General features: G+C 43.5%; 1 protein-coding gene across 19 annotated transcripts in view; it reads left to right on the forward strand.

Annotated features, from left to right (window-relative positions):
- The window catches only part of ppfibp1b (PPFIA binding protein 1b), a 164435-nt gene that overhangs the window by 116927 nt on the left and 32257 nt on the right, over positions 1 to 15251 (forward strand). For 13 of the 19 annotated variants that reach the window (XM_078219586.1, XM_078219583.1, XM_078219591.1 and 10 more), the window contains 8 exons: positions 2347 to 2408; positions 4960 to 5044; positions 8370 to 8494; positions 10380 to 10507; positions 11330 to 11392; positions 14592 to 14652; positions 14788 to 14826; positions 15163 to 15192. In XM_078219586.1, the coding sequence (XP_078075712.1) occupies positions 2347 to 2408; positions 4960 to 5044; positions 8370 to 8494; positions 10380 to 10507; positions 11330 to 11392; positions 14592 to 14652; positions 14788 to 14826; positions 15163 to 15192 (593 nt within the window). The remainder of the gene's footprint in view (positions 1 to 2346; positions 2409 to 4959; positions 5045 to 8369; positions 8495 to 10379; positions 10508 to 11329; positions 11393 to 14591; positions 14653 to 14787; positions 14827 to 15162; positions 15193 to 15251) is intronic. The other 6 variants (XM_078219587.1, XM_078219585.1, XM_078219575.1 and 3 more) reach the window with 1 other exon arrangement.

The following is a 15251-nucleotide window of genomic DNA, read 5'->3' on the forward strand; positions in this document are numbered from 1 at the left end:
GATGATACCAAGTTGGGTGGGAGGGTGAACTGTGACGAGGATGCAGAGATCCTTCAGAATGATCTGGACAGGTTGGGTGAGTGGGCAGATGCAGTATAATTTGGATAAGTGTGAGGTTATTCACTTTGGAAGCAAAAACAAGAAGGCAGATTACTACCTGAATGGCTGTAAATTGGGAGAGGGGAATGTGCAGTGGGACCTGGGTGTCCTTGTGCACCAGTCACTGAAGGTAAGCATGCAGGTGCAGCAGGCGGTAAAGAAGGCAAATAGCATGTTGGCCTTCATAGCGAGAGGTTTCGGGTACAGGAGCAGGGATGAGGCCACCTAGAATATTGTGTGCAGTTTTAGTCTTCTTTTCTGAGGATGTTCTTGCTCTCGAGGAAGTGCAGTGAAGGTTTACCAGGCTGATTCCAGGAATGGCGGGACTGATGTATGAGGAGAGATTGACGAGGTTAGGCTTGTTTTCGCTGGAGTGCAGACGAATGAGGGGGGGATCTCATAAAGACTTATAAAATTCTAACAGGTCTAGACAGGGTAAATGCAGGGAGGATGTTCCTGATGGTGGGGGAGTCCAGACCCAGGGGTCACAGTCTGAGGATTCAGGGTAGATCATTTAGGACGGAGATGAAGAGACATTTCTTCACCAAAGAGTGGTGAGCCTGTGGAATTCATTACCACAGGAAGTAGTTGATGCCAAAGTATTGAATGCATTCAAGAGGCGGCTGGATATAGCACTTGGGGCGAATGGGCTCAAAGGTTATGGGGAGAAAGCAGGATTAGACTATTGAGTTGGACAATCAGCCATGATTGTAATGAATGGTGGAACAGGCTCGAAGGGCCAAATGGCCTCCTCCTGCTCCTATCTTCTATGTTTCTATGTAAACTATCAAAAATGTGTTAGTGAAAAAACTTCAGAATTTTAATGAACTGCTCTTTTAAAAAAAAAACACGTTAATTATATCTTTTTATTCATTATGGGGATGTGGCTGGCCTAGCATTTATTGCCGATCCCTAATTGCCCCTGAACCAAGTGCATTTCCAAGGGCATTTTATGACAATACTGTGTCTTTAAGAAGTGTTTTTGTGTCATGTTTCTGGGGAAGGGAATGTTTTAAACTTCAGCTGTGATTATGGTGCCACTTTGCTCCAAGCAGTCCATCTGCCGAGAATGCAGAAGAATAATTGCTCCTAGTTATTGGGGTGTTTGTTTTAATCTGAGTCAATGCAGTTTTATTATTTTTTGGGTTGTCCCCTGGGATTTCAGAGTAGAGGTTGTTGAGGGAAAGAGCAGGCAGTTTCTGTTTGGATTTTGTAAGGAGCAGTAGCTCCCACTCTCTTCTCTCTCTGGAGGTTGAAATCTGGGGCCTGCTGGAAAATAGGTATCTTTCTTCAGAGGTGTTAAAAGGCTTGAGGACTGGGAACCCACATAAGCCTTTCTGTTTTTGCTAACTGATTCTGAAGAGTTTAAGGCTATGAGGAATATTGCTTAAATTGGAACTAATAGAGATAGACTAGCAGTTAAGAATTATACATTGTCATATTTAAGTATTTCAATTGGTAAAAGTGACACTTTTTTTTTGTTATAGTTAACCTGTATTGTTAAATAAAGTTTTATAATAAATGCTTCCTGGTATATCAATAGAATCACACCTGGAGCTTAACACCTTATCCTCATACTAATGCCAAAATCAAAAATAGTCTGGGTCTAGTCTACCTTCATAACACACCTTGGAGTTTCTGATCTAATCCCTAACAAGTCAACCACATTGCTGTGGGGCCTGGAGTCGCATGTAGGCCGGACCAGATAAGGACCACAGATTTCCTTCCCTATAGGACAAACCTGATGGGTTTTTACGACAATCAACGTCATTAGACTTTTGAATTCAAATTTCTTCATCAGCCACGGTGCGATTTGAACCCAGGTCCCCAGAGCATTACCCTTGGTTTCTGGATTACTAGTCCAGTGACAATACCATTATGCCACTGCCATTCCTACTCTTGTTGCAGTGGTTATGAATGTATTTATAATTCTGTTTCTTAGCTTGAAACATGCATTTGCATCAAAAATGCTTTCTTGGAAATGCGTATTTTCCAATTACGTTTGCATCACGCATCTGTTTTGTTTTTAATGCTATGTTTAAGTTTAAAAAGTGAATACTGCACAGCTTTACTTTCAATAAATATGCAAACAACTGTTTAGAAGCTCACTCTTTTTGAAGAATGTTGCTGATATGTTTTCTGTTACTGCAAGTACGGAATGTGGCATGCCAGCATGGTTTCAGCTTTCATTGTGGCATTAAAATTTAAAAATAACTTGTAAAATGCCATTCCCGTTGTCATTTACAGATCTTGAAGTGCATAAAATGAAGAAAGCAGTTGAGTCGCTGATGGCAGCAAATGAAGAGAAGGTAGGGTCCTATGATTCCCTTCTAGCTTACCACAAATTGTGTTAAAGATGTTATGTGGGTGTCACTGGCAAGGCCACTGTTCATCTCCCAACCCTAGTATCCCTTCAGAGGGTGGTGATAATTTTCATCTTGAACTACTGCAAGCCAGCCATGTGGTGACGATGGTTCCCAGTGACGTTGACTAGAAAGCGTTCCGAACTCTCCATGCAAGGGCGGAGAGCCTTTGACCGGAACAAGAGACATTGAAGTAATCGTTTTGTGGTTATGGTGTTAAACTCTCAGCTGAAAGGTTCTGATTTCAAATCCTACCGTGGGTAACATCTGAAAAATAACCGCAGTGGCTTCAAGATTAGAATGAAACAGTCCATCAAGCCATGGAGCCTCTTACCCCATTCTGTTCACTGCTCTCCATCTGATACGGATCTTGCCATTCCAGCTTGCTTTGGAATACATGTAACTCCCGCCCCATGTATGATGTTGAGAAATATGAAATTTAAAAGAAAAGCTATCAAACTGTGATTCTGAATGAGACCTGAAGTCAGCTAATCTTAACGGCGGCGTCATTTATGTGTTACTACTTGCTAATCACCAGTTCGATTTGATGAAATTGTGTCTCCGAGGTAGTGTGATGAAGATAAAAGGAAGCCTTAAGCCAAACATGATCAGAACCACATCTGAACTAATTTAGTTTGACATTGCTGAATATTTTGTTGTAATTGGTGCAGAAATAAATGTCTAACTCCACTGGTGACAGCTGCTTGGTGTGTTTATCACGGTAAACCTTGGAGGCAGCTTTGTCCACATTCTGCAACATGGCGAATTATAGCAATCTGCATTTGGGTCAAAGCTGCCTCCAAGGTTCACCTCGATAAAGACACTGAGCAGCTGTCACCAGTGGAGTTAGACAAATTGGGACGGCATTGTGACACAGTGGTTAGCACAGCGCCAGGGACCCGTGTTCAATTCCCGGCTTGGGTCACTGTCTGTGTTGAGTTTGCACATTCTCCCCATGTCTGCTTGGGTTTCCTCCGGGTGCTCCGGTTTCCTCCCACAGTCTGAAAGACGTGCTAGTTAGGGTGCATTGACCCGAACAGGCGCCGGAGTGTGGCGACTAGGGGAATTTCACAGTAACTTCATTGCAGTGTTAATGTAAGCTTTATTTGTGACTAATAAATTAACTTTTAAATAGGAGCTATATTTCTGCAACAATTATAACAAAATATTCAGTAAATAGAATGGCAAGTCTGTCAAATGAGGAGAGACTAAGTCGGTTAGGATTATATTCACTGGAGTTTAGAAGAGTGAGAGGGGATCTCATAGAAACTGATAAAATTCTAATAGGTTTGGACAGGATAGATTCAGAAAGAATGTTCCCGATGGTGGGGGAGTCCAGAACTCGGGGTCATAGTCTGAGGATAAGGGGTAAACCTTTTAGAACTGAGGTGAGGAGAAATTTCTTCACCCAGAGGGTGGTGAATGTGTGGAATTCACTATCACAGAAAGTAGTTGAGGCCAAAACGTTAAAGGAGATGTATGAGGCAGTTTTTTGCACAGAGGGTGGTGGGTGCCTGAAACTCGCTGCCGGGGGAGGTCGTGGAAGCAGATACGCTAGTGAGTTTTAAGGCGGGTCTGGACAAATACATGAATAGGATGAGAATAGAGGGATATGGTCCCTGGACGGGTAGAGGGTTTTAGTTCAGTCAGGCAGCATGGTTGGTGCAAGCTCGGAGGGCCGAAGGGCATGCTCCTGTGCTGTAATTTTCTTTGTTCTTTGTTGTATGATTTCAAGCAATTAGATATAGCTCTTGGGGCTAAAGGGATCAAGGGATATGAGGGAAGAGGCTATCGGGATATTGAATACAATAATCAGCCATGATCAAAATGAACGGTGGAGCAGGCTTGAATGGCCGTATGGCCTACCCCTGATTCTAGTTTCTATGCAAGTCAAACTAAATTAGTTCAGATGTGGTTCTGATCATATTTGGAATTCAGGAAGTATAGAATTTTCAGTGTGTGGTTCACACTTAGAATTATTGAATCCCCACAGTGCAGAAGGAGGTCATTTGGTCCATAGAGTCAACACCAATCACAATCCCACCCTGGCCCTATCCCCATAACCCCATGCATTTACCCTAGCTAGTCCCCCTGACACTAAGGAGCAATTTAGCATGGCCAATCAACCTAGCCCACACATCTTTGGACTGTGGGAGGAAACTGGAGCACCCAGAGGAAACCCACGCAGACACGGGGAGAATGTGCAAACTCCACGCAAACAGTGATCCAAACCGGGAATCGAACCCGGGTCCCTGGTTGCTGTGAGGCAGCAGTGCTAACCACCGTGCTGCCCATTCGCCTTTAGCTGTGAATGTGCATCAGTGTTAGATTGTCATGTTGGGCCCTCTAAAGATTTAAATGCATCTCTACCCACCTCCCCCTCACTTTCCCCTCTCCATTCCCTCAACCTCTGGGGAAAAACAGGCATTGGAATTTTTCTATCATGTTACGATATTTTGTGTATGGGACGACTTCTCCAGTATTTTTTTTTCTGAAGGATCGGAAAATAGAAGAATTGCGACAGTCCTTGAACAGGTACAAGAAAGTGCAGGATATGGTGATGTCTGTGGCCCAAAAGAAAGGTGAGATGTTATGATCTATAATCGTTCAATTTGCAACTTGCAGCTATGTTTAAACTATTTGGTTAAATTAACCTCACGCTCCAACTATTTGCGCAGTAGGGTGGTTACATTACCTGGTATCATTTTCATTCTTACAGGATATGTAATGTATAATTTTTTTAATTCCTGTTGATAAAGCTTAAGCTTTTCCTTCCCATCTGCAATCCAGTGGCACCTAACGTATCAAAATGTGTTGGATTGTGGATCCACATTCATCTAAGGTGAGTTTTGGCCTTGGTCACAGTGTCTAGGCAAAGATGGGCAGAATGGACAAGTTGGGCCGAAGGGCCTGTTTCCATGCTGTAAACCTCTGACTCTATGACTATGACTCTATGTCATATGAATATGAAGGTCTTTTATTCTCTCGGTTCCCACCTTAGTTAATTTATCTCCCTAAATTAGCTTGTCACAAGCGAGTGCAAGAGAGGTTTTTTTGAGAACCTCACTTCAAAAGGGCAAAATGTTCTTTCTAGTCTTTCTTTTGAAGCTGCAAATTTAATACTGAACAGAAAAGAATGGACTGGAGGATATTCTATTTTTTTCATGTTTTCTGATGTTGTCTTGTTGGACTGCTGTTCCACATGTCATTAATTCTCCGGTGCCTCAGTTGGGCAGTCTGTGCGCAGTCTGGTCAATGGAAGTCTATGGGGTATTTGTTACACTGATTGTAGCCAGGTGGGATCTCTGTCCCGTGCACCCTCACCCAGATAGTCTCATGCAGGTTTTCCGAGAGGGTGCACACAAATTAATACTAGGAGCCCTAGGCTTTCTTGCCTGGTTCTTCTTCCCCACCCCCACACCACCTCGATATGAAATACAAAAAATAAGGGCACAGTGGTCAACACTGCTGCCTCACAGCTCCACGGACCCAAGGTTCAATTCCCGGTTTGGGTCACTGTCTGTGCAGAGTCTGCACGTTCTCCCCGTGTCTGCGTGGGTTTCCTCCGGGTGCTCCGGTTTCCTCCCACACCCTGGAGATGTGCTGGTTAGGGGATTGGCCATGCTAAATTGACCCTAGTGTCAGGGGGACTAGCTAAGGAAAATGCATGGGGTTATGGGAATAGGGCTTGGGATTGTGGTCGGTGCAGACTCGATGGGCCGAATAGCCTCCTTCTGCACTGCAGGATTCTGTGATATTGAGCCTATCTATCCTCTTACAGATTCACAGTCTGCATGTGTACTCCTACCCTATATTAGGAGAAGGAGTAGACCATTCAGCTCTTTCGTGCCTATTCTGCCATTTGGTTGAACTGCCTCAGCTCTATCTACCTGCCTTTGCTCCATATTCCTCAACACCTTTTACCCAGTAAAAATCTATCGATCCCAGTCTTGAAAATTCCTGTTGACCTCTGGCATCCATAACTTTTTGGGGGAAAGAGTGTTCCAGATTGCCGCTATCCTCCGTGTTCGTAATTTCACTCCTAAACAATGTAGCTCTAATCTTTATACGATGCCCTCTTCTTCTGGTTTCCCTCACTGAAACGTGTGGTTTCCATTTATCCACCCTCACAAATCCCCGAATCATTTTGAACACTTCTGATCATCTGTCAAAGTTTCCAAACTTAAAAGAGTATGCAAACCAAGTTCATGCGACCTATCGTCACAATCTTAACTCATTCTGGTGCATCAGCGTTGTATTAGCAGGAAGGCACCTTGAGTTTCTGTGCCCAAAGTAGATTGCAGTACTCCAGGTGAGGTCCGACAGGCTGTGTACAATTAAAATATCACTTTCTTACTTTGGAATTCCAACCCCTTTTGATAAAGGTTGATATTCCATTAGGCTTTTATTCATTTTGGTACTTGTGCTCAAACTTAAGCGATTGGCATACGTGGAGGAGACGACAGTAACTAGACTAGTAAACCAGAGGCCCAGGAGACAGAGATTCAAATCCCACCGTGGCAGCTTTTGGAATTTAAATCCAATCAATCTGGAAAGTAAGCTAGGCTCCGTAACAATGACCATGAAACTATCATTGATTGACATGGCAACCCACCTGATTCACTGATGTCTTTTAAGAGGAGAAAATCTGCCGTCGATACCTGGTCCGGGCTACATGTGACTCCAGGCCCACAGCAATGTGGCAGACTCTCAACTGACTTGTGAAATGCCATCATAACCCACTCGGCTCAAAGGCTATTGGGAACAAATGCTGGCCTTGCTACCGATGCCCACATCCCATAAAACAATAAAGAAATGGACACTTGTCATCTCCCACCAATCAAAATGAACTCTGTTCTCATCCACCTCCCTTTCAGCCAATTATTATCATTTATTTATTAGTTACAAGTAAGGCTTACATTAACACTGCAATGAAGTTACTGTGACGTTCCCCTAGTCGCGCACACTCGGGCGCCTGTTTGGGTCAGTACACCTAACCAACATGTCTTTTGGACTGTGGGAGGAAACCAGAGCACCCAGAGGAAATCCACACAGACACTGGGAGAACGTGCAAACTCCACACAGACAGTGACCCAAGGCTGGAATTGAACCTGGGTGCCTGGCACTGTGAGGCAGCAGTGCTAACCACTGTGCCACCGTGCTGCCCATATTCAATGCTGAGCTGTTCGGCTCCTATTAATTTTGAGCTGAAATGTTAAGAAAGTTTTCTTTGTTCAAAAGCCACAGTGGATATCTTTTAAATGGTGTAAAACAAGACGTTTGTATTTCACTTTACAGATATCAGGGATTAAAGGGATTGACAGAACTTTATAAATTTCATACTGATTTGCTAAAATCTATAAAGTATTAAAATCTGTACTTTCCCCAATTTTAATGGGTTCACTTAATGATAATTGTACATTTTATGGAACGGTGGCACAGTGGTTAGCGCTGCTGCCTCACAGCACCAGGGATCCGGGTTCGATTCCGGCCTTGGGTCACTGTCTGTGTGGAGTTTGCACCCTCTCCCCATGGGTTTCCTCCGGGTGCTCCAGTTTGCTCCCACAGTCCGAAAGATGTGCAGGTTAGGTGGTTTGGCCATGTTAAATTGACCCTTAGTGTCTCAAGATGTGTAGGTTAGATGGATTAGCCATGGTAAATGTGTGGGGTTACAGGAATAGGGCGGGGGGGAGAGGGACTGGGCAAGACACTTTGTCAGAGAGTCGGTGCAGACTCGATGGGCCGAATGACCTCTTCTGCACTGTAAGGATTCTATGATTATTGTAAGGAATGAGAGATGTTGAATCATAACTAAGAACGGAGGAGACATTTTCTCCTGTGTAAGCGAACATATCTTGTGCAAGTACGAAATCAAATGTTTGTTTTCTTTCTGAATTGTAAATGCAGTTAAAGAAGATGGCAGTGACGAAAGTCTGAATGGGGGATGTGTTGGAGTTAGCGCTGGTGAAACATTAGAAATGGAGCTGGCTTCTACTGTACCAACCTCAGCAGCAGACACAGTGACAGAAGTAGTAAGTTAATTTTCATAATTATATTCCAATCTGAAACATTTTTCAGATTTTTTCAGCGGTAAAGCATTAAAATGCTAATTGTCACGGATCTGTCCCAGGTGTGCTTGCTATTTGTAAGTTGTAAAGAAATTATAAAATAGCAGCTATCAGCTAAATTAACCAATCTTTCAGACAATTTGAGACTAATCAGACTAGGGGTAGCACAGTGGTTAGCACTGCTGCCTCACAGCTCCAGGGACCTGGGTTCAATTCCCGGCCTTGGGTCACTGTCTGTGTGGAGTTGGCACATTCTCCACGTGTCTGCATGGGTTTCCTCGGGGTGCTCCGGTTTCCTCCCACAGTCCAAAGATGTGTGCATTAGGTGGATTGGCTATGCTAAATTGCCCCTTAGTGTCCCGGGATGCGTAGGTTAGAGGGATTAGCGGGTTAAATATGTGGGGTTTATGGGAATAAGGCTTAGATGGGATTGTTGTCGGTGCAGACTCGATGGGCCGAATGGCCTCCTTCGGTACTGTAGAGTTTCTATGACTTCTATAATTCATATAACTGAGTAAAAATGTGGAAATTTTTTTTGACTAGAATAGAAATTGTAAACTTGCTGTGTTTGTATAATTGATGCAAAAATAGTCCCACAGCATACTCCATTACCAAAGCAAGTTGACAGTGAGACAGCGGATGTTGTCAGCTTGGGTATTTGAGACTGTACCACATAGCTGACTGATTCACAAGGTGCATACTGTGAAGAGCAGTGTGTATGCCTGCATGTGTGTATTTGTGTGATAAGCTTGCCAAATTTCCTTTGGGATTTTGTATGCGTAGCGATTATCACCTGCTGGATCATTACACACAGTACCCACAGAGCTGTGTGGAAGTGTTGAACCAGACTGATGCAGGCTGAAGGTTAAACAGCAAAGGGTGGTGGAATGTGGGAGTGAGAGATCGAAGTGGCTCACCAGTGATGTCTTACTTGGATGAGTGTTGAGGGCACTCTGTTGTTTTATCATTTTTCTAAATGAAGATGGAATGTTGTCCATTGCTGGCTCCAAGATGATAATTGAGTGCAGTAGCTGAGAGGCTATAACCTTAAGGGTTTTGTCTGCACAGGCTTGGTGAATAAGCAGGTTTTATCCAGTTCTGGCAGGTGCAAAGTAGTGAGCTCAGCTTGAAGATGTGAGAATGGTAAGTAGTAACAGATTACAAGTGGATGAAATCCATGGCAATTTAAAAGGGTTGTGTGAATTAAGAAGAAACAGGATTTTTTGCCCGAGAATCAAATAGTGTTTAGGAAGGGTAGCCTCAATGCCACAAAGGTTGTCTTCTGATCAGACATTGGTACTATGCATCTCATTTGATAAATGGAATAACAGGAAATACCAAAAGTCCCTTGTGCTTTTCCAACCCCATTCTACTGCTTATGGCAGTGGGATTCTCCAGCGCTCGAAAGATATTCACGGCTTGGATCTCTGCCATAACCACTTTTAAAAAAATATTCATGGGATTTGGTCCTCGCTAGCTAAGCCAGCATTCATTGTCCATCCAAAGAACAGGGTTAAATTAAAACCACGTTCTATTAGTTGCATGGTGTTTACTGTTATAGAATTAAAAAGAAAACAGGGCACTGAATATATAAAAGAGACAAGTGTGTATTTGCAGAGTATAATTTTACTGGAAACACTTCTTGTGCTGGGAGCTTGCAGTAAGAATTGATCAAAAACCTGCAGACTAAGATCATTTGGTCACCTGTCCATTCAGGTTTCTTGCATTGTATTTATAGCTGATTTTTAAAATCTACTGTTGCATTTCAATGTTTAAACACACGAGCAAATAGATGTTGGTAAAAGAATATAATTGCTGGAAGGTACATAATTTGCTGATTTTGTTTTAGGAGCCAGTTGAAATCCACACTAGCATCCTTCAAGTACCAATTCCAATGATTTCATCTACTCCCAAGAGTCATACCCATCCTGACGTTGAGAAGATGGACCCTGAAGTTGAACCAACCCCTGACATTGGGTAAAACAATTCAGCTTTGCTGCTTGAGTGGGACTGCAGAGGTGGCACGGTAGCACAGTGGTTAGCACTGCTGCTTCACAAGGACCCGGGTTCGATTCTCGGCTTGGGTCACTGTTTGCACGTTCTCCCCGTGTCTGTGTGGGTTTCCTCCCACACTCTGAAAGACGTGCTGGTTGGATGCATTGACCCGAACAGGCGCCGGAGTGTGGTGACTGGGGGAATTTCACAGTAACTTCATTGCAGTGTTAATGTAAGCCTTACTTGTGACTAATAAATAAACTTTGAACTTTAGTTAGCACTGCTGCCTTGCAGCTCCAGAGACCCGTGTTCAATTCTGGCCTTAGGTAACTGTCTGTGTGGAGTTTGCACGTTCTCCCCATATCTGCATGGGTTTCCTCCGGGTGCTCCAGTTTCCTCCAACAGTCCAAAGATCTGTAGGTTAGGTGGATTGGCAATGCTAAAATTGCCCCTTAGTGTCCTGAGATATGTAGGTTAGAATAAATAGCCGTGGTAAATGTGTGAGGTTACAGGGATGGGGTAGGGGAGAGGGCTTGGGTAAGATACTCTGTCAGAAAGTTGGTGTAGGCTTGATGGGCCAAATGGCCTGCAGAGTCGGGATTCTCTGATTTGTAAAGTCAACTGCAATATTTGAAATCTAATTTGAGTATCTAACCGTTGTATTTATTATTTAACAAACAGCAGATTTCGGGCTGAGCTGATATTAGCATTGCTTAGTATTATTTAATTTATATAGTCTTTTTTCTAAGGAAAGTATAACAATTTGTACCATGTAATCTGATGTAAATTTACTTTTTTCTACAGTGAAATACAACCAGGTGATATCTCTTCATTAGTTGAAGAAACTGTCATATGTGACAGTCCTATGTAAGTACCATGCAAGTGAAAAACCGTATTTCCATCAATCCTGTTCATTCATTGTTGATAAAATGCAAGGCTTTGGTTACACAAAAGTTGAGATTTCAGCATTCTTTCAAACTGTCTACCCGACTGATGAAAAGCTTGTGTGGTGGTGAGGATTGTGTTATTAAGGATGGCTGCATTCCTTCAGCAATCCAGGAGCTTCCATGCCCTAGTAGAAATGTGTTCGGGCACTGCGCTTCTGTACATAGAGAATCATAGAATAGAATGGCCTTTTTTGTGCCATAACCACTCTGCCTGGCAGCCCCATTCCGGAGCTGTGCAAAGTATTTTAGCTCGTCTCACCCCTTGTCTTTCCTGTGGCCCTGCCAATGTTTTTTTTTCCCCTTCATGTATTTATCCAGTTCTCTTTAGAAATGCAGAATTGAATTTGCCTCCGCCGTGTTCTCAGGCAGTATATTCCAGACCGTAACCACGTGATCCTTAAATCACTCTCTCCTCTGGTTCTTCATCCTGCTGTCAATGGAAACAGTTTTTCTCGATTTACCTTGTCGAGAATCCTTTAGGATTTTGAACGGGTTTGTACAGGGTAGTAGAGTTCCTCTGGTTGTGATTTGATAGTAGTGTTCATTCGCAGAAGTATCGAGAACCAGAAGACAGAAGCTGGGCTTGTTCTCCTTAGAAAAGGGAAGCTTGAGGAGAGATTTTAGAATCAGAAAGTGGTTGGCAAACTATGGACAAAAGACCCAAAGAAAACCATTTTTCACACAGTGACTGATTAGCATCTGGAATGCATTGCCTGGGAGGTGTGGCGGAGGCAGATTCAATCCTGGCTTTCAAAAGAAAATTGGATAATTATCTAAATAGGAACAAGCCTGCAGGACTATAGTGAAAAGGCGGGGGAGTTGGATTAAGTGAGCAGGACCTGCAGAGAGTTGGCGCAGGCATAAGTAGCTAAATGACCACCTTCTGTGCTGTAACCATTCTATAACTCTGAAATCTCCTCTCAAGCTCCCCATCTCTAAGGAGAACAACCCGTTAGAGACCAAATCAGAAACACCAAGGTGTATTACGAAGTTAGCCTAGACCCCAGTTTTTGGCATTAGTACGAGCTTAAGGTGTTTAGCTCCAAGTGTGATCTTTAACCTACTAGGAAACTTTTGTTAAAACAAACTGTATTTAACAACACAGTTAAAATATAACCAAATTGAAATACTTAAACGTGACAAGGTATAATTCCTAACTGTTTTCTCTCAATTTAAGCAATATCCCAATAGACATGCATCCTCCTTCAGAACCAGTTAGCACAAAAACAGATATGCTCATGTGGGTGCTACAGTTCCAGCCTTTTAACCAGTCTGGACAGAGATACAGAAAGACTCCCATACAGCAGCCTCCATCTTCAAACAGCAGAACTTCAGAGAAAGAGACCTATTTTCTGGCAGGTCCCAGTCTCTAATCTCTAGAGAGAGAAAGAAAGAGAGAGGGAGCTACTTCTCTCTAAAGATGTCAAGCAGCAGCTGAGCTTGTGTCTGTCTGTGAGACTAGCCCTGCCCAGTCACATGACCTTCCTTGTCAATCAACCTAATCAAACCCTACTCTGAAAAGCCCCAGGGAAAAACACAAATTTAACAACACTTCATTAGCCCAGATTGAAGCAAACATTCCAGCAATTAGGATCAATTATGCTTCTGCAGTATCAGCATGGGCTGCCAGTTATAGACAAAGCTGCACCACTAAATAGAACTGACTGCTAAACAAAATCCTGCACAAGAAACATGACGCAAATACATTTGTTTAAGGCACATTATCATCACAAATCCCAGCTTCTGCAATCCAGCAACATAACCAAAGTTTCTCATCTAATGTATCACTTGGGGAGCTTGCAGGTGGTGATGTTCCCATGTGTCTGCTGCCCTTTTCTATCTCGGTCATTTTGGAAGGCGTTTGAAGTGGTTTGACAAGTTGCTGCAGTGCATCTTTTACATGGGGCCTATTTTACCATTTTGATTCAAAGTGCTGGGCGGACTTGAAACTGGGAGTGTTTCAGATCTGACATTTAGGCGCCCCCTAAATGTTCTGAGGCGCCCCCATACACACTCTGCCTGCAAAAATATCAGTGATTCCGAATCGCGCTGCAGAAGCCTGTGGCCGGGGCTTAACGTGCCCGAAATCTTGCAGCTCCGATCAGTGCCTCCAACTGCGCATGCACAGGAAAAAAAATGATAGAATGCGGCTCCCCTGCCACATTCTTCCCGGGCCGGATAATGCCTCCCCCTGGTCCCCACAGACATTGCCTCAACCCCACAACATTACTGACCCCCTTATCCCCCTCCACAACCCCTCCATCACCAGACCATTCATGCCCCCCCCACCCCCCACCGATCTCAAGCAGAGTGGCAGTGGACCCACTCCCCCACCGATCTCAAGCAGAGGGCAGTCGGAAGCTCGGCACTTACCTCCTCACTAACCCTCACTGATGGAGTGCCCGATTGGACTTTTATGGAGCATGTCTGTTTTGCGCCAATTCCGGATGGGCGAATGCGATGGTTAAAGGGGGATGTGCCGGTAAAATTGGACGTCCAGCCCATGGGGTCAATTTAAATGCACGCAATTGCGGCCATTTCCGGGCCTTGATAAAGGGGGAACTGGCGTGGAGGCAGGCGCAGATCGCGCTACTCGCCTCACTCCCGACTTTAGCAAGTTTTCACACCCGAAAACAGGTGCAACACGATGGTAAGATCAGGCCCATAGTGTGAACTACTGCCAATGTGCATTGTTAGAGGGAGTGAATGTTTAAGGTACTGGGTGGGGTGCTGTGTACCGGATGGTGCTGAGCTTGTGGTGTGGAGCTGCACTCGTCCAAGCAAGTTTGGAATAGACCAAGTTTGGAACAGCCCCTGGTTCAAATGCAGAAACCCAATTCTCTATCGATATCTCTCAAAATATTCCAGAGGCTTGATCAACTATTCTCGTAAAGTGCTGTGGGTGCTGCAAATACTCAGCAGGTTTAGCAACATCTTGGGTCATAGACCTTAAATGTTAACTTCGTTTTGACCTTCACAGATGTTCCCGATCTCCTGAATATTTCCAGCACATTCTGTTTTATTTTCTTTCTCGATGTCCTTGATCATTTGGGAGCCTACAGAATTGGAATTTATTTTGGACTGTGTAGTGAAACACATTCTCTCATGTTTTATTGCAGATTATCAGATGTACACAAGTTTGATAGTCAGGAGAACCTGAGAATGGAGGAGGAACACAAGGTTTGCTTTGTCTCACCATCTAACCTTGTGATTTAAACTATGAAAATGTTGGTATTTGTTGAAGTGCAGGCTGGCCTTCAGCTGCATTTTATTACAGAATAGGTTTTAAATTTGTTATCCTTTGCTTTTGAACAGAAATTATCCATGGAACCTGCTCAACAGAGCCCTTTGGAGGTATGTTACAGTCTCCCTCACGTTTGTTAAGCTGGTTTGGGACACAGGTGCTCGTGATGATCGAGACTGGCAGCTATGTAATAATCCAACTTGTATCAAATTGCCTTGATAAAATTAAGAAGCTTGATTTAATTAATCAATTAAATAGATATACCTATACTGTTAATTGCTATAGTAATAATACATTCCAGATGTAAACTGACAACTGGTTGTAAGAGTGCCATCTTCTATACTTTGTACCCGGGTTGTTGATGTAGGGACATTTCTTCCTGTTCTAATGCTGACTCTCTTTCTCTTTCCTTTCCATTTCGAACTCTCCAACTATTACCTTTTCAGCTGGCAGGGAACATTTTGCTCTTGATTAAGGTTAGCTGTCAACATTTTTGTTAATTGGGTGGAAAAGTATGTGTTTCAATCCTATTTAG

The sequence above is a fragment of the Mustelus asterias genome, chromosome 9 (assembly GCF_964213995.1).
Source record: "Mustelus asterias chromosome 9, sMusAst1.hap1.1, whole genome shotgun sequence".
NCBI lineage: Eukaryota > Metazoa > Chordata > Chondrichthyes > Carcharhiniformes > Triakidae > Mustelus > Mustelus asterias.